The sequence below is a fragment of the Phascolarctos cinereus genome, unplaced genomic scaffold (assembly GCF_003287225.1).
Source record: "Phascolarctos cinereus isolate Bilbo 61053 unplaced genomic scaffold, phaCin_HiC Scaffold_4;HRSCAF=312, whole genome shotgun sequence".
In the NCBI taxonomy this organism is placed as follows: Eukaryota; Metazoa; Chordata; class Mammalia; order Diprotodontia; family Phascolarctidae; genus Phascolarctos; species Phascolarctos cinereus.
The window spans coordinates 650,690,904-650,713,550 of NW_027555847.1; the positions used below are offsets into that span (position 1 = coordinate 650,690,904).

Consider the following 22,647-nt stretch of genomic DNA (forward strand, 5'->3'; position numbering starts at 1 on the left):
CATACAGCAATGAGGTCAGTACAACAGCTCTGTAGACCTTCAGTTTGGTAGTCAGTCTTCTCACCCATACTTCCCTTCAGAGCCTCCCAAACACTGAGCTAGCTCTGCCAGTGCTTGCATCCACCTCATTATCAATGTGTATATCCCTGGAAAGTACACTACTAGGGTAAGTGAACTTATCCACAGCATTCAAAATTTCTCCATTTGCTGTAACTGATGGTTCCATGTATGGATGGTGTGGTGGTGGCTGATGGAGCACCTATATTTTCTTGGTGTTAATTGTTAGGCCAAAATTAGCACAAACAGCAGAGAATCGAGCCATACTTTGTTGTATCTCAGCTTCAGAGGCTGCATTGAGTGCACAATCATCTGCAAACAGAAAATCATGCACCAACACTCCCTCCACTTTGGTGTTGGCTTGTAGCCTTTTCAGGTTGAAGAATTTACCATCAGTATGGTAGCTGACCTTGATGCCGTGTTCATCCTCATTGAAAGCATTTGACAGCATGGCTGAAAACATCATGCTAAAAAGTGTGGGAGCAAGCACACAGCCTTGCTTCATTCCACTGGTGACCGGGGATGCATGAGAGCATTGTCCAAAGATACAGATCAGGATGGTACCTCCGTGACATCATGGTCCTCTTCAAGAACAAAGGACAAACAACAAACAATCAGCCTTAATCACTGAAAGGACATTGCCTCAGTCCAACTGAGACCTGTTCTGTTAAAGACCTTACTTTAAAAAGGTCAAGGTCTCTCATTGCATCCAGGACCATCTCCAGTCGTCCTGATCTATATCTTGCTACTGGACCCAGATGGCTCCTGGAGGAGAAAGTGAAGCTGATGATTTTGCACAGCCTTCCCTCACTTAAATCCAATTCAGCTGCATGTCGTAGCATCACCTTCCTGATTTCATGGTACTCTTTGAGAAGGAAGGACAAACAACTACAACTTCCCCTATCCAAGAAATACCCATTTTAATATAGCCCACCTCTAATCATATTAGCCAGTTCAGTTTGGTTGCTATTTGATGAACCATCTACTGTATTGAAGGGCATATAAACCATAAATTCACCACCATAGTTGTGTTTGGTCTGAGAGAGACAGCCAAATGACCATCCTTTTATTAATAACCTGTTGGCCTTATTAAGATAATAATTAAATTACCCAGAAACTATGTTTCTCAAACCTTTCTAAACATCACAATTTGAAAGTCTCATCTTCTTAATTCTGAAGCTAAAGAATGTTATAAAAATTTTAAAGCATTCAGAAGCTAAATTCTTCAATATTTTCATGTGTATCTGCTAAAACACTTTATAAGAAGTTATTTTTAAAGATACAGGATAATTTTAGGGAAAATATCTGACATGTTTTACTTTACATTTATTTTCTAAAAGTTCTTTTCATGTAGCTATTGACTTAAGCCTTCCAGTTAAGCTCTCTATATATTTTATTCTGCTTTATAAGCCAAGGAGGAAACAAGTACTAAAGTTTGAGACTCATTCACAAGTTTATTCCTTATTTAAAAAAAAAAGACATACTATTCTTACAAAAAAGATGGAGGGATGTGGATTAGATAATAATACAATCAGATAGATTCCAAATTGGTTGGATGGTCAGACTCAAAGTAATTGCTGGTTCAACATTAGATCACTCACATGTCTCCCCCAACTATCTCCCTCTTTCTTCATGTCCCTTATAAAGAAATGAGCTTTCTCCTTGCAAAGGCAAACCCCTCTACACGCATCCTTGATGCTTTTCATATCTCTTACAGCACATTGCCACAACCACCATCCCTCTATCTCTTATCATCAATTTCTCCCTACCTACTAGCTCCTTCCATGCTACCTACAAACATAACCATAAAAAAAAAAACCTTTCACTTCAGCGTGACATCCATGCTATCATCCTTTTTCTCTGCTTCCCTTTTTCAGCTAAACTCCTAGAGAAAGTCATCTGCAGCAGATGCCTCTGTTTCCTCTCCTTTTACTGTCTTCTAAACTTTTCTGCAATCTGACTTCCAACCTCATTACTCAACTGAAATTGCCCTCTCCAAAGTTACCAACGATCACTTAATCGACAAACTAACGGCCTTTTCTCCTTCCTCCTCCTCCTCCTCTTCCTCCTCCTCCTCCTCCTTTGTCATATTCCTTACAGCATGTTCTCCTCCCGGACCTTCTCTTCTCTCTACATTTTTGTGATACTGATCTCTCCTGGCTTTCCTCCTACCTGACTGACCACTCCTTAGTATCCTTTGCTAGTTTTCCATCCATGTCATACCCACTAATCACAGTTGTCCCTCAAGGCTCTGTCCTGAGGCAACTTCTCCATTTGCTCTAAACTCTCTCACTTCATGATCTCATCAGCTCCCTTGTGTTCAGTTATTATCCCTACGCAGCTGATTTCTAAGGAGACAGATAGATGGATAGATAGATGTGTGTGTATCTATATATGTGTGTATGTATATATATACATGTTTATATGTATATGTCTGTGTTTATATCTATAGGTAGAGATAGAAATATAAAAACAGACATATGCAGATAAAGAGTGACAGACACAAAGACATCGATATCAATATAGGTATTGAGATCTAACACTAACTCCCTCCTGAGTTGCAGTTACACATCACCGACTGACTTTTGGACATCTCAAGCTATATTCTTACAGGCATCTCAAACTCAATGTATCCAAAAAACTCATCTTTCCCCTAAAACGCTCCCCCTTTTCTGAACTGCCCTATTTCTTTTGAGGGCACTGCCAGCCTCTCAATCACCTAGGTTTGCAACTTAGATGTCATCCTTGAGTCCTCACTTGTACTCACTCCACATCTCCAATTTGTTGCTAAAACTTGTTTCTACCTTTACTACGTCTCTCACACACACATATGTCCCTTTCCCAGCACTCATGCAGCTGCTACCCTGGACTATTGCAATATTCTCTGGTTGCTCTCCCTGCCTCAGCTCTCTCCCAATGCCGGTCCTTCCTCCACTTGGCCACCAAAGCGATTTTCCTAAAGCTCAGTGTCATCCCCTTAATCAATAAACTACAATGGCTCCCTATTATCTCTAGGATAACATATAAAATCTACTGTTTGGCATTTAAATTTCTTCATAACCTGACCCCTTCTTACCTTTCCATTCTTCTCCCACACATAATCCAGCGACATTGGTCCGCTTTCTGTTTCTTCGACACGACACTCCATCTCACCTCTCCATCCATACCTTTGCACTAATTTTCTCCATGCCTAAAACGCATTTCCTTCTCACTTCTGCCTCTCTGCCTCCTTGACTTCCTTCAAGACTCAATTTAACCACCCTATGCATGAGCCTTTCTTGGTGCACCTCCCCCACTCAGCTGCTCCTGCTTTCCCCTCTGAAATTCCCTTCCGTCTAGTCCAAATATATCTTATATGTACCTAGTTATCCATATTCCCCTCACTATGATGTAAGTTCTTTGAGAGAAGAGATACAGTTTGGGAGTTTTTTGTTTTGTCTTGGTTTTGCTTTTCTGTGTATCCCCAGAACTTAGCACAGTGCCTAAAATATTATGAATTATTATTGATTGACTAACTAATTGACCAGACTGTAAGGAGGCTTCAGTGACATTGAGCAAGACTGCCTAGAAAGAGAAAAGGCAAAAGAAAAACTAAATCCCAGAGGACAGGAGCCATGTGTGTTTTAAACTTTGTATTTTTCCCAATGGTGAACCAGGACTCTACACACAGTAGGTGTTTAGCAGATGTTTCTTGAAGGTGAAATTGATATATTCTTATCCCACCATCACCTGCCTTTTGTCCAATGCCTCTTGTGGCTTATCCTTGTATACTTCCAAACCTCTTCTGGATTTTTTTAAATCTCCTCAGCCCCCTAGTCTATGTCCCGGAGAAGCGATATACTCTACTCTACCTTGAAGGGAAACTATAGCTTTTCTAAATAAAAGGTGAAAGGACATCATGATATGCAAAGAACAGCTATTTTCTATCCTGCCACTAAGTGGAACTCCATCTACATTCTGTCTTACCACAAGGGAGAGGTCCATTCTGTTTTTCCACCAACGTGATCTATCTATATATCTGTTCTACCATAATGGGGGCCTATAGTCCATCCATCCCACAAAGGGGAAGTGTGGCGTTCCAATGGAAAAATATGTTGTACTGTAGTCAGAAGACTTAGATTTAAATCCCAACTTTGACAAGCACTAGCTATGTGACCCTGTGCAAATCATTCAAGTTCTCTGAATCTCCCTTTCCTCTCCCTCCTAGGCTTACTGTGAAAAAAAGCCTTTGTAAACCTCAAAAGCTCTAGAAATATGTGTTGGTATTTGTAGGATATTCTCCAGGGCTACTTCCCCAACTCCTGCTTACGTTAGCCAGGCAAGTAACCAGAAGGCAATCTGCAGTAAATAATCCCCTCAAGATTCTAAGAATAAGAGGCAGCTAGGCAGCCCAGTGGACAGAGCACCAGCCCTGGAGTCAGGAGGACCTGAGTTCAAATCCAGCCTCAGACATATAACATTCACCAGCTTGTGTAACTCTGGGCAAGTCACTTAACCCCAACTGCCTCACTAAAAAAAAAAAGGCTTTAAGAATAACCCTCAGGGTTCCTAGAGATTCTAATATTTTTGTCTATGATTCCCCACCAGGGTATTTCCCATTGTGAGGAATACCTAACCCACTGGATGACAAAGTCAGGATCCAAAAAGATTTTGATAGTGAAACATTGGGCTGAAATTAATTGTATGAAATTTAATAGAGATAAATGTAAAAGTTTACACTCGGGCTCAAGAAATCACATTGCCAGAAAGATGGAGGAGGCATGGTTTGGCAGTAGTTCATCTGAGAAAGATTGGGGAGTTTCTAGTGAATTGCAAACTCAATATGAATATGATATGTCAGCCGAGAAAACTAATGCAGTCTTCTGCTATATTGAGAAAGGCATAATATCTATCTATGCTTATGTGATATTCTCACTGTCTTCTCTAGTTCTGCCACATTTGAAGTATCTTGTTCAGTTTTGGTTGTCACAGTTTAGAAAGGACATTGATAAGTTGCACAGCATCCAGAGAAGGACACCAAAGATAGTGAGAAGCTTCAGAGTGATATATGATAATCTCCAAAATGTCTCTGGTTTTTTTCTGGTGGGAGGGGGAGGGAAGCAGTGATGGTAGCTCTCTGTGACTTACAAGGCTCATTTGAGGTAGATTTCCTCTGTCCTGTGCTTATTCTATTTTTGCTTTTTTCTGGAAATGCCCCTGCCATACGTTTGCTTGTTTCACTGGCCAGGAGAGAGTGTTTTCTGGCCAGTGAGATAACAGACGGGAAGGCAATCGATGTGTCACAGTAAGAATCTACTTCCTCCCCATAAAAATCTGTGATCATAATAAACTGCCTCAATAAGTGACCTGATGTGGAGATAAAAGGATCCCAACCATTAGATCCATAAAGAAGAATGATAAAGATCTTGGCAAAACTAGATTTCAAAGTCCAAGGGCAGCTTATACAAAGGACCATCATTGACCATCCACCCTCTTGCTGCCATGGCCTGAAGACAATCACGTTCAAGTTCTAGTAACCTCCTTGGTTGTATTTTTTTTAAATTATTTTTATTTCATTAGATATTTCCCAATTACACATAAAAAATTTTTTCAACAATCATGTTATTCAATTTTGAGTTCCAAATTCTCTCCCTCCTTCCCACCCCTCTCTCGTCCTTGAAAAAGCAAGCAATTTGATTTTGATTACATTTGTGAGGTCATATAAAATCTATTTCCATATTATCCGTGTTGCGAAAGAAAACACAAACAAAATAAAACAATAAAAATAAAGATAGTAAAAAGAAGTATGCTTCAGTCTGCATTCAGAGTTCATCAGTTCTCTCTCTAGAGGTGGATAGGATTTTTCATCATGAATCCTTTGGAGTTGGCTTGCATCATTGTCTTCATCAGAGTAGCTAAGTATCATTTCTTGTTTGTTTGTTTGTTTTGTTTTGTTTTTTAGGCAATTGGGGTTAAGTGACTTGCCCACAGTCACACAGCTGGTAAGTGTCAAGTCAGGTCCTCCTGACTTAAGGGCCAGTGTTCTATCCACTGTGCCACCTAGCTTCCCCTAAGTGTCATTTCTTTTAGCACAATAATATTCCATCACAATTATATGCCACAACTTGTTCAGCCTTTCCCCAGTGGATAGTCATCCCCTCTCAGTTTCTATTTCTTTGCCACCACAAAAGAACTCCTATAAATATTTTTTGTACAAAAAGGTCCTTTTCCCTTTCCTTTGATCTCTTTGGGATACAGACCTAGTAGTGGTATTGTTGAATAATCAAAGGGTATGCACAGTTTTATAGCACTTTGAGCATAGTTCCAAATTGTTCTCTAAAATGGTTGGACTAGTTCACAACTCCATCAACAATGCATTAGTGTTCCAATTTTTCCACATCCCCTCCAACATTTGTCATTTTTCTTTTCTGTTATGTTAGCCAATCTGACAGATGTGAAGTAGTATCTCAGAGTTGTCTTAATTTGCATTTCTCTAATTAGTAATGATTTAGAGCATTTTTTCATGTGACTATTGATAGTTTTGATTTCTTCTTCTGAAAACTGCCTGTTAATGTGCTTTGACCATTTATCAGTTAGGAAATAGCTCTTATTTTTATAAATTTGGCTCAGTTCCCTATATGATTGAGGAATGAGGCCTTTATCAGAGAAACTTATTACAAAAAATTTTTCCCAATTTCTTATTTTTCTTCTAATTTTGGCTGCATTAGCATTGCTTGTGCAAAAGCTTCGTAATTTCATGCAATCAAAATGATCTGTTTTACCTCCTGTAATCCTCTCTTTCTCTTGTTTGGTGATAAATTCTTCACTTATCCATAGATCTGACAGATACATTTTTCTATCTTCTCTTATTTTACTTATGATATCAACACTTATGTCTAAATCATTTGTCCATTTTGACCTTATCTTGGTATATGATATGGAATCTTCTTGGTTTATGCCTAGTTTCTAACCTAATGCTTTCCAGTTTTCACAATTTTTTTAAATGGTGAGTTCTTATCGCAAAAGCTTGAATTTTGGGATTTATCAAACAATACATTACTATGGTCTTCTACTACTGTGTATTGTATACCTAATTTGTTCCACCGATCCACTGCTCTATTTTTTAACCAGTATAAGATTGTTTTGATGATTCCTGCAATATCATTTGAAATCTGGAATTACAAGGCCACCTTCCTTCATATTTCTTTCATTGATTCACTTGATATTCTTGACCTTTTATTCTCCCACATGAATCTTATTACTATTTTTTCTAGATCTATAAAATTATTCTTTGGTAGATTCATTGGTATGGCACTGAATGAGTAAATAATTTAGATGGAATTTTCATTTTTATTATGTTGGCTCAGCCTACATATGAACAATTAATATTTCTCAGATTACTAAGATCTGTCTTTATTTCTGTGAAAATTGTTTTGTGTCTTCATATAATCCCTGGATTTGTCTTGGCAGGTATACTCCCATTTATTTTATATTGTCTGCAGGAATTTTGAATGGAATTTCTCTTTCTATCTCTTCTTGCTGGGTTTTGTTGGTAATACATAGAAATGCTAGGGGTAGCAAGGTGGTACAGTGGATAGAATGCCAAGTCTTGAGTTAGGAAGATTCGTTTTCCTGAAGTCAAATCTGACCTCAGACATTTACTAGCAGTGTAACCCTGGGCAAGTCATTTAACCCTGTTTGCCTCAGTTCCTTATCTGTAAAATGAGCTGGAGAAGGAAATGGCAAACTACTTCAGTATCTTTGCCAAGAAAACCCCAAACAGGGTGACAAAGAGTCAGACACTCCTGAAAAACAACTGAACAATAACAAAAATAAATGCGAATAATTTATGTGGATTTATTGTATAGCCTGCAACTTTGCTAAAGTTGTTAATTGTTTCAACTAGTTTTTTAGTTGATTTTACAAGGTTCTCTAAGTATATTATCATATCATCTGCAAAGGGTGATAGTTTCGTTTCCTCCTTGCCTCTTATTACTTTAATTTCTTTTTCTTGTCTTATGCTATAGCTGTCATGTCTAGCACACAATTGAAAATTTTGGTAATTATGGACATTCTTGCTTCATTCCTGATCTTATTGGGAAGGCTTCAATTTTATCCCCATTACAGATAATGTTTGCACTTTGTATTAGATAGATATGACTTGACTTATCATTTTAAGAAAGGATCCATTTATCCCTGTGCTTTGTAGTGTTTTTAATGGCAATGGGTGTTGTATTTTGTTGAAAAGCTTTTTTGCATCTACTGATATAATTACACAGTATTTGTTGTTGTTTTGTTATTGATGTGGTCAATTATGCTGATAGTTTTCCTAATATTGAACCAGTTCTGCATTCTTAGTATAAAGCCTATCTGGTCACAATATATGATCTTTGTGATATATTGCTGTAATCTACTTGCTAGTATTTTATTTAAAAATTTTGTGTCAATATTCATTAAGGTAATTGGTCTATAGCACTCTTTCTCTGTTTTTGCTGTCCCTGGTTTAGGTATCAAAACCATGTTTGTGTCATAAAATTATTTGGTAGGATTCCTTCACCTATTTTTAAAAAATAGTTTATATGGTATTGGGATTTTTTGTTTCTTAAATGTTTGGTAGAATTCACTTGTGGATCCCTCTGGTCCTGGGGATTTTTTTCCTAGGGAGTTCATTGATGGCTTGTTCAATTTCTTTTTCTAAGACAGAGTTTGTTAAGGATTTGATTTCCCCTTTTGCTAATCTGGGTAGTTTATATTTTTGTAAATATTCATCCTACTTAGATTGTCAATTTAGTTGGCATATAATTATACAAAATAGCTCCTAATGATTGTTTTAATTTCATCTTCATTGGTGGTGCATTCACCCCTTTAATTTTTAATACCAGCATCGTAATCTGGTTTTCTTCTTTCTTTTCCAAAATCAAAATAACCAATGATTTATCTATTTTATTGGGGTCTTTTTTTTCCCATAAAGCCAGGTTTTAGTTTTATTTGTTAGTTCAATGGTTTTTTTAATTATCAGTTTTGCTAATCTCTCCTTTAATTTTTCAGGATTTCCATTTTGGTGTTTAACTGGGGATTTTTAATTGTTTCTTACAATTAAATAGCCAATTCATTGACCTGCTCTTTCTCTCTTTTATTGACGTAAACATTTAAAGATACAAATTTTCCTCTAAGTACTGCTTTGGCTGCATCCCACAAGTTTTGTTATGTTGTTTCATTGTTTTCATTCTCTTTAACAAATTTATTCTTTCTATGATTTGCTCTTTTATCCCACTCATTCTTAAGGATTAGATTATTTAGTTTCCAATTAATTTTTAATCTATGTTTCTGTGGCCCTTCATTAAATGTAATTTTTATTGCATTATCGTCTGAAAATTGCATTTAATATTTTTGCTTTTCTGCATTTGATTGTGAGGTTTTTATGCCTCAATGTATGGTAAATTTTTGCAAAGGCACCATGTACAGTTGACAAAAAGGTATACTCTTTTCTACTCCTGTTCATTTTTTCCAGAGGTCTATCACATCTATCTTTTCTAATATTTTATTTATCTTCCTTCTTTTTTATCTATTTTATGATTAGATTTATCTGGCTCTGAGAGGGAGAAGTTGAGATCTCTCACTAGTACAGTTTTATTGTCTATTTCCTCCTATAATTCATTTAACTTTTCCTTTAAGAATTTGAATGCAATGCCATTTGATGCATGACTAATATTGATATTACTTCATTGTCTGTGGTTCCTTTTAGCAAGATGTGGTTTCCCTGTTCCCTGTTTATCCCTTTCAATTAGGTCTATTTTTACTTTGCTCTGTCTGAGATCATGGTTGTTACCCCTGCTTTTCCTACTTTAACTAAAGCATAATAGATTTTGTCACAAACCCTGATTTTAACTCTGTGTGTCTCTCTCTTTCAAGTGTATTTCTTGTAAACAACGTTTTGTTGGGTTCTGATTTCTAATCCATTCTGCTATGCACTTCTGTTTTATAGGTAAGTTTATCCCATTCACATTCACAGTTATGATTACTACCTGTGCCTTTTCCTTTATCTTATTTTCTTCTGTTTATCCTTCTCTCTCTCTCTTGTCTGGTCCCACCTTTAAAGTCTGTTTTGCTTCTAACTACTGCCCTCTTTTATCTGCCCTCCATTTTGTCACACACACACACACACACACACACACCCCACTTTCTCTTATCCCCTTCTTTTCATGCTTTCATATTAGGTAAAATAGATTTCTATTATCAATTGAGTACATGGATATAGTTCTTCTCTTTGAACCAATTCAGATGTGAGGTTCAAGTGTTGCTTCCTTACCACCCCTCAGCCACTGTAAAAGCTCTTCCCTGCATATCTCTTTTACGTGAGATAAGTTTCCCCATTTTTCCCCTCCGTTGCCCTGCTTTCTCACATCCCTTTTTCTCACCTATCCATTTTCTTTACATCATTCCAACATAACTAATTTACTCTCACACCCTCTTTCTATGTAGAATCCTTCTAACTGACCTAAAAATGATAAAATTCTTAGAAGGCACATGCATCCTCTTCCCATACAGAAAAGTAAGCAGTCTGACCTTATTGAGTCTCTTCTGATTTCTCTTTCTTGTGTACCTTTTCATGCTTCTCGGGTTTTATATTTGAAAGTCAAACTTTCTATTCAGCTCTGGTCTTTTCATCAGGAATGCTTGAAAGTTCTCTTTCATGAAATATCCATTTTTTTTCCTTGAAGATTTATATTCGGTTTTGCTGGGCAGGTTATTCTTCGTTGTAATCCTAGCTTGTTTGCCTTCCAGAATATCGTATTCCAAGCCCTCCACTCCTTTAACAACATACTAGCTCCTCCTCCATGTCACAGATCTCTATTTCCAACCTCCTATGTGGTCTTGGGCTGAAAAAATGTCTCACTCTGGCCTTTTGTTGGCTTTGCCACTCCAAAATTCAATATGAAGCTTGTTTTTAATGTTGTTTGGAGGAGAATGTTGGGAGAGCTCCACTTTCTCTACTCCGCCATCTTGGCTCCCTCCTCAGTTGTATTCCCTAGTTATCTGTTGCTTCATGTCTTATTTAAGGTCTCTGAGTACGTTAAAATGTACTAGACTAAGAGCAAACTCTGAATCAAAGAATCATTTTTAGTCAGAAGGGATCTAACTGGCCAGCTAGTACAACTTGAGCAAGAACCCCTCCTACAACAATCCTGACAACCCTCTGCTCGAAGATTTCCAATGAAGGAGGAATTACTACCTTTAATGGCAACTCATTCTCCTTACGGATGGATACCTCTTAGGCCTATTGCTTTACAAACTACAGGCCTGTCTAATTCTCTCATGAAGTCCTCCACTAAGTCCCCTAATTTCTGGTGCAGAATAGAATAGCGTGCCCCATGAGGATAAATTGAAGGAATCAGGGATATTTAGCATAGAGAAGACTTAAAGGGACATGACAGTTTTCTTCAGGTATTTGAATAGATGTCATATGGAAGAGCTAATTAATTTGTTTCCCTTGGCCTTAAAAGGATAAACTTAGACTAATGGGTAGAAGGGGTAGATATAAAGAAAAACTCCCTAACAATTTGAACTCTGCAAGAGTGGAATGAGCTGCCTTGGTAGCTTATGGGTTCCTTATCACTGAAGATCTTCAAGCAAAAGCTACATGATCCAGGGAGAAGATTCTTGTTCAGGCACAAATTGTACTAAATGGTCCCTGAAGTCCTTTTCATTGCAGACTCTATGATATGCCCAGTTTTTATTATTCTGTCTTCCCTGCCCCTTCAAATTAGCTTGTATTTACGTATTTTTGTACATATCTCATAAACACACTCACTACCACCACCACCCCAAGTGGATTGTAAGCTTCTTGCAAACCAGGGCTATTTCATTTTTTCTGTTTTCACCCTCTGTGCCTAGCACATTTTTTTAAAATTCGATTAAACACTCCACATCTGAAATTTCCTTCCACATAACCAAGGGCTAATTTCTCTCACCATGCAAAACACTGTCTTAAGGGCAAGTTTCAATGTTTCTTAAAAAATAGGACAATTAACCTGTTGGTTACATCCCAAAACACCCTATAGTCTGGACTACCTTTTCACCTGGGTATCTCTAGATAGTAAAAGCAAGCCCCAAGCAGGTTTTACCATGGACTCCTCCTGTCATGCATCCCAGCTGACAGTCCTAGATCAGTCCTAGTATTTCAAGGCCCTTCCCAAGTCTATGATGCCACCGTCACCCACAGTCAAAGCATTAATTATGCTAGATAGAAACATACCCTCAGGACATACATTTATTCATAAGTTTATTGAAACATACATACCCTCAGGACATACATTTATTCATAAGTTTATTTATATTTTATGATGCAATTGCTAGGGAGGTTAAGACATACCAGGGACAGAGCTCAGCTATGTTCAGCTCAGAGAAATGTCTGCCCCAGAGGTTTCTGTTCAGCCCCCTGCATCCATTCCTTTCCCAACCCCAAGCTCTTCTCTCTCTAGTGTCCTAAGATTCTGTCTTCTCTCTCTGGTGCCTCTGGTTCCTACCTCGAGGCCAGGCAAAATTTCCTTCCCCAAGTTGCCAAAATAAAGTCCCACTTTTTGGTCTCCAAAGTCATTTCATTTTTCTCTTCCGTCTTCTGTCCAGTTCCCAGATGCCTGAGCTCACCTTATCTCCCTTGTTTGCTGGGACTCAGGGTCCTTTTCTCTCCTCAAAGAAAACTTAACAATTAACCCTCCCCAGGGAACCTTAGATCTGTAATACTGAAGCAAAAAGAAGGAAGGAAGAAAATCTTTCCTAGGGACATAGTTAGAACAAGGGAGAAACGGACTGGCTGGGAACCAAGGAGGAATCCTCCAAAAAAGATAAGGAAGAAAAGAAGGGTCAGCGGGGAAGAGACATAGAGGCTTCCTGTCTATTCCTTGGGGATGCCAGGGCTTGGGAAATATGTCAAAGTTCACAATCTGAAGGCTGGGCTGAGGTGGGACCGGCACGGGAGCTCCAGTTTCATGGGCTTGGTATCAGAAGGAAGGCTTAGTGAGAAGAGGCTGGTGAGGAAGGAAGTTTCTCAGAGCCCAAACCAGAGAAGGGCAGGTCCCAGGCTGAGGAGGAGTGCCCCTGCCAGGGCCCAGAGGTTGCTCCTGACCCCATCCACCCCATTACACAGATCAGTGTCACAACAGTTCACATGCACACTAAATCCTTGGATTTGAAGCATCGCAAGTGAGCTTTTAACATCTTTACAGGAAGTGGTACAGTCCTTGACATAGGATTTCACTCTAGAGGCTGTGGAATAGAATAGAACTGAGTATTTAAGGCATCCATATCCAGTGTGATCCTTTCTTTCCTTTTTACCTCCCTTTACTTTTTAACACTCACCTTTCACACTAGCCAAGACTAGCTCCCCACTATACCCTGAAGATGGCAGCTAGGTGGCAAAGTGGATAGAACACTGGGCCTGGAGTCAGGAAGACCTGAGTTCAAATCCAGCCTCAGACACCTACTAGCTGTGTTACCCTGGGTAAGTCATGTAACCCTGTTTGTGTCAGTTTCCTCATCTGTCAAATGAGCTGGAGACAGAAATGGCAAACCACTCTAACATTTTTGGGAAGAAAACATGAAATGAGGACCTGAGTTCATATCCGGCCTCAGACCAAACATTTGACACTTACTGTGTGACCCTGGGCAAGTCACTTAACCCCAATTGCCTAAAAGTAATTTTTTTAAAATTTAAAAAAAAAAAAAAAAACACCAAATGGGATTGTAAAGAGTCAGACACAACTGAACAACAATTCCCTGAAAATGCCAGATTTATTACCTCTGAGTCCTTGTTCACACTATTTTCCCCTCTTAGGATGGACCTACTCCACCTACCTTCCCCCATTTCTCAGTTCAGTTCTCTCTTCTTCCCTAAAGCACCCCATAACCATCCTTAACCTATGCTGACTCCTCCCTCTTTTTAATTCCCATTGTACTGACCATATCTCTCAGAGAGTTTCCCAGAATAAAACTATAGAATAGTGGAGAACACATTCAAAATATTAAGGGGCTTACTGTACTGAATACTGGCACTGGGAAGGAACTTAGAAGACAGAACCAGAATGTGAGAGCTGAAAGTCACCTTAAAATTGGGGTTTTTGAGCTTGAGGGGACCATAGAATATAGAACCAGGTTGTCAAAGCCATGAGAGACTTTAGAAATTGTCTAGTTCAACCCTAGAATGGCTTGTGTTCCAAAAGTGTGTTGAGAAGACAATTTTTTGGAACTTGGAGCATATTTTTTGGTAGAAACAAGGCTACAAATAGACATTAAGTTCCCATAATAGCTAATGCAAGTGAAGCACGCCTCTTCTAATAGAAAGGGAGATGCAGGAAGATGTCTTAAGATCATTAACAAGGAGACAGAAGCAGAATAACTGTAATTAGCTAACACAATTTCTGCTTGAATAGTGGAGCAGGGCAACAGTTTGCTAACTGCCAATGTAAAACAGCTGAACCAATAGCCTGACCCTATCATGATCAAAGGTGAAAAGCATATCCTGAATAAATTGTCTCAGTGGTCTCAGATGTCCCTTCTTATGGGGTATAGACCCTGGAAACCCTTCTCCCCCCCCCCCCACTTTTCCTTGAATTTTCCCACATGGTCAAGTCTCTGGCATTAGCCTGAAGCATTGATCCATCCCAGTAATCCTCTCAGCTGGCCTTTCATTGTGGCCTAAACCCAATTTCCCAATTCTCTGTTACCTCTAACCTAGTCCAGCCCTTCATTGTCTGTTACCTCCAATTGCCCCCTGCTACTTCCAACCCTGGATTCCATCTAGACCCCATTCTCCCTTGGCCCAGGTCCCTGGTGTTAGCCTAGGGCATCTGGTCCTTCTCTGTTACCTCCCAATCACCCCAGACTACTTGTCAACTCCCATCCAGATCTTCCCACTCCTTGACCACTGTATACAAGATCCATCTTGCCTCCATTAAAGTGCACAGATTCTTTAAGAGTCTGGCCAGTATTGAGGCTTCTTAATCATGCCTGACTAGTGTTCTAATAAACCTTGTCTTTGACTGAAAGAAGGATTGGGTCGAATTCATTTGAGGCAGGACCTGCACATAACTATTTTGGGATCCCAGCATCCCTAAACCTCAACATTTCCACCTCTGGGCATCCAGGGTTCCATAAAACATCAACTGAAAATGGCTTAGCCCAGGGGTGGGGGTTATTTTCTAATGGAGGTTTCCCAGAGACTGAAAAACCTTCAAGACACAAAGAAATTACTTTCTCCGATTGAAATTGTAAACAGAACTTCTCTTTAATAGGGTGGGGGAAAGGAAGGTTTCAGGACCATGGGTAAGTCACTTAATCCCAATTGCCTCCCCCTCCCAAAAAAAAAAAAGCAAGCAGGATCTATAGGCTTTCACAGCCCTGATTAAGCCACAGAGGTCTTAGGTGAGGAATTGATGAGACTGCCCTAGGTTGACCAATCTGGAGACTGGTCTTCAGGTACAGAGGTCATATTTGAGGATGGATCCCCAAAGCCCCATTAGAAGTCAGCTCCTTGAGAATTGAGATCATTTCCTTCTTTGTATTTGCATCCCTACTGTGAGCCTTGCAAAATGCCTGGAACTTTGTAAGCATTTAGTTTTCAGTTGACTGAGCAACACTGACAAGATGGAAAGCAGCCAGATGGGGAAAACCAAACTGGACCTAGCAGACTCCAAAAGAGTCAGCAGTGTAATGGGGCAGCCAAAAAAAAAAAATCTTGGGCTCTGTTAGGGGAGGTCTTGCTTCCAGGAGAAAAGAGGAATAGGGGCAGCTAGGTGGCACAGTGGATAGAGCACTGGCCCTGGATTCAGGAGGACCTGAGTTCAAATTCAGCCTCAAACACATAACACTTACTAGCTGTGTGACCCTGGGCAAGTCACTTAACCCTATTGCCTAGCCAAAAAAAAACAAAACAAAAAAAGAGAGGCAATAGTCCCACTGTACTCTGCTCTCACTAGACCTTATTTAGAGGACTGCTCTAGATTCTAGACTGTTTTAGACTATTCTAGAGGACAATTCCAGATACCACAATTTTAAAAAGGATATTGAGAATTTGGAGAGTGTCCAGTAGAGGGCCAACAGGACCATGAAGGGCTTTGAGTCCATATGACATGAGGATCAGAAAAAAGGACTGGGGATGTTTATAGAGCCTGGAGAAGAAAAGGCTTGCCTCTAGGTATTTGAAGAACTGAGGGCAGCTAGATGGCTTAGTGGATAGAGTGAAGAACCTGGAATCTGGAATCTTCCTGAGTTCAAATTTGACCTCAGGCACTTGCTAGTTGTGTGACCCTGGGCAAGTCACTTAACCCTGTTTGCCTCAGTTTCCTCATCTGTAAAATGAGCTGGAGAAGGAAACAGCAAACCACTACAGTATCTTTGTAAAAAAAAAAAATTGAGAGTCAGACATAACTGAAACGACCGAATAAAAACAAAGCACGAGTTAGATGATGTCACTCATCGACTCAGTAAACTCCTAAGGCCCCAAAATCAACTATAACCTCTTCTGTTTGGCATTTAAGGGCCTTCATAACTGGGCCCAGCCTACCTTTCCCATCCTTATCATACACTCCTTCCCCTAACACAGAGTATTCCTTCTCCCCACTCTGTGTTGGCTGTTCCCCCACGGGGTGCTCTCTCTCCTCACCTCCACTTTTTAGAGGCCCCAGTTTCCTTCCAAACCCAGCTCAAACACTGCCTTCTCCTTGAAGTTTTTCCTGATTCTCCCAGTTGTTAATGGCCAGCTTCCTAAACCGTTTCTGTTGTTCAGCTGGGTCAGTTATGTTCGACTCCTCATGACCTCATTTGGGGTTTTCTTGGCAAAGATACTGGAGACACTTGCCACTTCCTTCTCCAGCTTGCTTTACCGATGAGGAAACCTAGGCAAGCAGATTTAAGTGACCTGCTCAGGGTCCCCCAGCTAGAAAGTATTTGAGGCTGGATTTGAACTCAGGAAGATGAGTCTTCCTGACTCCAGACCTGGCACTCTATCCTTGCCATCTACCTGCCCCATTCTACTTCCTTAACCCCCACCAAGTCCTGTTATTGGAATCTGAAACCTATCCTGTGAGTTCAGTAGGATACTACAGCTCAGAGAGGTCTTACTAATTAGCCACAATCACATGGTTAGTAAGTATCCAAGGCCAGATTTGAACTCAGGAAGATAAGTCTTCCTAACTTCAGACCCAGAACTCTATCCACTGTGCTACATGGATGCCCAGTCCCCTAAATTACCTTGCATTTATTTTGCATATATTTCTGTATACATTTACAATTGTAGTTTTCTCCAATAGAAAGGGAACATCTTGAGGGAAAACACTATTTTGATCATTTTTCTTTGAAGTCCCACTACCCATAACACAGTGCCCGGTACACAGTAGGTGCTTAATAAACGCTCATTGGTTGATTGATTATGTCCAAGAAGAGCAGTCCAGTACTAGAATGGGCTGCCCTGGGGGTAAGGGAGAGTACTACTCCTAGAGGTCTTCAATGGAGGCTAGATGGCTCCTTATTGGAATTGATCTAGAGAAGGTAATGAAGCCTGCTCAGGTGTGGGTATGACTGGGTGCTCTCTGAGGTCCTCACCAACTCTGAGACTCTGTAATGCTGTGAGATTCAGGACTGGATTCTGCCCAAAGACATTGGATATCTTCAAAGTCACCTCCTCCCTCCCTCTTCCCACCTCCTACACACTCCATGGTCCCAAGCTCCCATAGTTGAAGCTCTGAACCCTGGCCATAACTCTAACAGAACTCACCAGAGTGTGTTAACAGAACCTTGAAGCAGGTAGATTCCCCATGTGAGCACGTCTTAGTCTGACAGACGCCAGCATGGTTGACCACAGTACACGCATGACACTGCAGGCAGTGAGCTGCAAACGAGCACACATGGATCAGAGCAGCAACCTTGCCGGGAAGAGAGCCCAGCACCCCAGGGATATCCCATGAGGATGCTGAGCAAGTTAAACCCCAAATCCCCAAGCCCAGAAGCAAGGGAGAGTCTGCATGAGAGCTGCCTCCTGCCCCACAACCTGGACCCCAGGCTTCCTAAGGTTTGCAAGAATGGGCTAAGGATGGGAATAACTCCCCAGCCTGCCCACCCCACCTCCACCAGCCCCATAACTCACACCACTCACTGGGTTCACAAATGCAGAATTCACAGCGCTCACAAACAATTCACCAAGTGTCCAAGCTTTAGCCACGGGGACACAAACACACACATACACACACACACATACACACAAATACACCACCTGCCAACAAGGGAAGCGCACCATGCACAATCACAGAATTTCCCAGGCATGCCATCTGAGCCCACAAAAGCACAGCAAATGTTGAGGGCTCCATTCCCATCTCCCCTGGTTCCCTTTCCCAGCTGTATGCAGAAAAGCAGCTGCTCCTCCTCCAACTCCACCCTGATCTACAGGGTATGGTCCTCTCTCTCCACAGGCTACACCTCAAACTTCGCTGAAGCTTGCAGAACTTCCAGCCCATCCTCTCCCAGCCCAACGTGACCCTAACCTCAAATCCTTCCTCTTCCTTGGATTCCTTTACATCACTAGGGAAAATGGAGAGAGCATCCTAGCAATCTGTCTGCCTCCTTCCAAGGCTTAGCATCTCCCATCCAGAGTCCCAGGGTCTCACCTGACTCCACAAATAACAGGGCTCCCAGCAAGACAGAGATGAGAATTTTCATGGTTCTCTACTGTCTTCACCTGGATATACAACAGAGAAAGCTGAGGTTCAAGACCTTGACCAGATTCCCCTCCCAGTTCCAATAGCCCCAGAGCCCAGCCTAGAACCCACTACTGTTGTAGGTTCCCTTCAACTCTCTCTTCCCTACACAAAAGCTATCTGAATCCTGATCATAGGGCTTGCCTGCCTCAAGCCTCTCCACAACTGTGGAGCTCCCTTTGGTTGGTGTCCTGTGACCTAGGCTGCCCAGTCCCACCTTTATTCCCTCACCTTCAACTCCTTAAAGGCCTCCTCTCTTGTTTCTTCTTCTCCTCTGTGCGCGTGTTGAGGGAGGGGGATGGAATAGAGATCCAAACACAGGAATCAGATCAAGAAAAGGGGAACAGAAAAGTAATAATAACTAACATTTCTCTAAGACTTAAAGGTTTACAAATTCCTTTCTTCACAACCTCCACAGGTAAGGATTATTATTCCCATTTTACAGATGGCAACACTGAGAATAAAACCAGACAGCATTCAAGTTCAACTGCAGTCTAGCCCTGACCAGCGTGGTCAGTCTTGTTTCCTACTTTTCTTTCACCATCCCATGTTGGATCAGTTGCTAAGACTTAACAGAGAATTTAGAACTGTAAGAAACCTAAGAATTTACTTCCATTTATTTCATAAATTAAAAATAAAATAAATTTTAAAAAAAGAATATGTCAACTCCTCTTCACAAATAGGGAAACTGAGGTACAGAGAAGTTAAGAGATATGCCTATGGAGTTCAGAACTAATAAACAGAAGAGTGGAGATTCAAACCCAGTTCCTCTGGCCTCAGTTCCTGGGCTATTTCCATTATTCCAAGTAATTCAGCCTCTGTAACAGTTCATGGTTCAGTCCCATTCTCTCCACTCCCAGTATCACTAACCTAGCCCTAGTTCTCATCACCTCTCACTTTGACTATTGTAACTGTCCCCTCTGCCTCTAGTCTAGTGCCTCCCATTATCCCCACTGCCAGAGCTATCTTCCTAAATCCCAGTTCTGCTAAAAATCCTTCCCCCTGCTCAAGAAAACCTTCAATGTCTCCCCTTTGCCACTCCTCAGCCTAGAGAGAACCTTCTTTTACTATGGATAGAAATTACATGTGGGTACAAATCTTCATAAGGGTCCTAGATCAGGTATAGCCCCTACCCATCCCTTACAAAGCTCACCTGGAAAGCAGGTTTGCATCTGGCTCTTCACTTTTGTGTCCTCTTATTCGAGTTAAGCGGTTATTTATCCCTTTAGCCTCTGAGCCTGCCCTCTCTGGCTCCACCCTAGGGAAGGACTGACTTCCTACTCAGCTCTGTCCTAGAGGAAGCCAAATCTTCCTGAAAGTCAGTTTCCAGAGTTCTCAACTTTCCAATCCAGTACTCACACCTCCACGTGATAGCAATTCAAGAGTAATAACCCCTGCTTCCAATAAGTTTTACAAAGTACCTTCCTCACAACAATCCACACCAGGTAAGTGGTCTGAGGAGTATTCCACCTTTTGGTAAATAAAACTCAGAGAAGGAGGATGACCTGCCCATAATCACACAGCCAGCATCAAACCCTGGTCTCCTGATTCCATTTCCAAGGTTCTTTCGTTTGTTGTTGTTATTTTCATTAGTTTTTATTTTATTTTATTTTCTCCACTTTTCACTAGTTTTTCTTTTATTTCTATTTCACTAGCCTCCCTGTTTTAAAGCTATGACCTTAACCACTACTTCCCATCATACTCTCCATATTCTAGGTAAACTGGCTTACCTGCTGACCCCCATATCACAGAGACAGCTAAGTGTTGAATAAGATAGAGCACTGAACTTGGAGTCAAGAAAACCTGAGATCAAAACTGCTCAGACACTTACTAACTGTGTGACCCTGGGTGAGTCATTTAAACTCTGTCTGACTCAGTTTCCTCAATTGTAAAATAGGGATAATAATAGCAACTACCTTACAGGGTCATAAGGCCAGCTAGGTGGTACAGTGGATAAAGCACCAGCCCTGGAATCAGGAGGATCTGAGTTCAAATCTGGCCTCGGACACTTACTAGCTGTTCGATCCTGGGCAAGTCAAGTGGCCCTGTTTGCCTAAATGGCAAATCACTCCAGTATCTTTATCAAGAAAACCCTAAACGCAGTCACACAGGGTCAGACTCAACAACACAGGGTCACAGAGGATCAAATGAGATAATATTTATAAAGTGCTTAGCACAGTGCCCGCACACAGTAGGGGCTATATAAATGCTTATTCTTTCCCTCCTCCCCATCTCCTTACCTCTTCACAGGCTCTTCCCCGTGGCTGGAATGTACTCCCTGGCACCCACTCTTCTTGTATCCTTAGCTTTCCTCAAGGTTCATTTCAGATGCCATATCTGACTCAAAGCCTTGCCTGGTCTCTCATGGTCATTGATGCTGCTCTGTCCCTTCAGAAAGACACAAAATGACATTATATTTGCCTGTGTTTTACATGTTGGGTTTCCCCAGTAAAACGTAACCTTCTCAAGCCCAGGAACCATTTCATTTCTGTCTATACGCGTAATGCCATAACTAGCAATAATGGCAAACACACAAGGTCAGTAGAATTGAAGGCATCCTCAAACCAGCTTTGAAAAATAAATTCGGTAGAAGGGAAAGGGCTGGGAAAAGACCTCAGACCCTAGGTTACAAGGTCCTATGAGGGAAAAAACTATGGGATGCCTGGAGGCTGCTCTTGGGGAAGCCAGGCACTAGGGGAAGGAATAGAGCTGGGCAGAACCAGTAGGAACTCACCAAGGGTTGAGGGAGAATGGAGAAAGAAAGGAAGCTTGCCTTGGCCTCCTATACTAACTAGTGTGACCCTGTGCTCAATGGCAGGCTCACTCTTCTTCTCAGAGTTAACACAGAAACTTGGCAGGCTAAAGTACCTGTCTTCAAGCCGGGTAGACCACCCAGATTCCACAGGTTCTTGCAGTTTTGACTTTGCCCCTGAACAGACTTCCAAGAAGAATCCAAAGAAGGCAGCCAAAGAAGGAGAGGGAACCACTCTGGAGAAATGTCTTAGAGAGGCCCCATATAGGTTTTTATACTTAACCTTCCAAGCAAGGAGCCAAGTAATGGCTGGTAGCTCTCGCCTGAACCTCAAGTGAAAATCATGGTGTCCAAGTCATGGAGAAGAATGGAGCTGAAGAAGTCATAGACCAGACCAAATCATAAACCAGAAGAAGGAAGGTGGGACAGGTAGACTTTGAGCCCAGTGAGGAATACCTACTTGGTTAGAAACACATTTCTCCCCCCCACCCACCTCCATCTCTCCTGAGGGAAAATCATTTTCCCATTTATCATACAGTCCTTCAACTCTTACTTTCCCTTTTGATTCATTATAAAAGGAATAGAAGGGATCAAACCACTCCGCCTCATGATTGCAGCTCCAAGCAATCAACTTTGGGCAGCTCTGGAGCCACTTACAATCTCATTGTTTGCTTTAGATTTTTTATGCTATTTAAACCCTTAAAATAAAAACCTGATGGCTATCACCTTGACCTCGGTTTTTTTTTTGGTTTCTTTTTTTTTTAATGTACAGAGCAAGAATGGGAGGGAGGAAGCCAGAGATAGGAGATTTATTATGCTTAAGGGGAACTAGTGGGGCCAAAACCAAAATGAGAATGTGTTTGCTATTTTCATAATGTTGCAGAGTACATATGAGTCCTAACTCTACTCTAAAACTAGAAAGACTCATGAGTCAAAAAGCTCAGTACACAGAGAAAGCATCCCCTGCCTAGCCTGACAGAGTGACCCTAAGGGTAAGGGTAACAATTGCACATGCATGAGCCTTGCCAAGACCACAATTGGCTAATTGTCACACTTTGGAGAAAGAGGACTCTTGACCTTGCACAAGTGTTCCCTTGTGGCCAACCTCATTAT

The 22,647-nt window shown here is 41.0% G+C and overlaps 1 protein-coding gene across 2 annotated transcripts; it reads right to left on the reverse strand.

Moving 5' to 3' along the window:
- Positions 1–12,302: 12,302 nt before the first annotated feature.
- Positions 12,303–21,151, reverse strand: LOC110214205 (lymphocyte antigen 6H-like). 2 transcript variants are annotated; one of them, XM_078153800.1, is made up of 5 exons: positions 21,023–21,151; positions 19,014–19,056; positions 18,693–18,763; positions 17,807–17,920; positions 12,303–13,302 (listed from the first exon to the last, which is right to left on the reverse strand). In XM_078153800.1, exons 3-5 carry the CDS (start codon positions 18,742–18,744, stop codon positions 13,085–13,087), a joined length of 384 nt encoding a protein of 127 aa, XP_078009926.1. In that variant the 5' UTR covers positions 18,745–18,763; positions 19,014–19,056; positions 21,023–21,151; the 3' UTR covers positions 12,303–13,084. The 2 variants fall into 2 exon arrangements, with proteins under 2 accessions (XP_078009926.1, XP_020850654.1); XM_020994995.2 differs by lacking the exon at positions 21,023–21,151 and adding an exon at positions 19,936–20,040.
- Between the last annotated feature and the right edge of the window lie 1,496 nt (positions 21,152–22,647).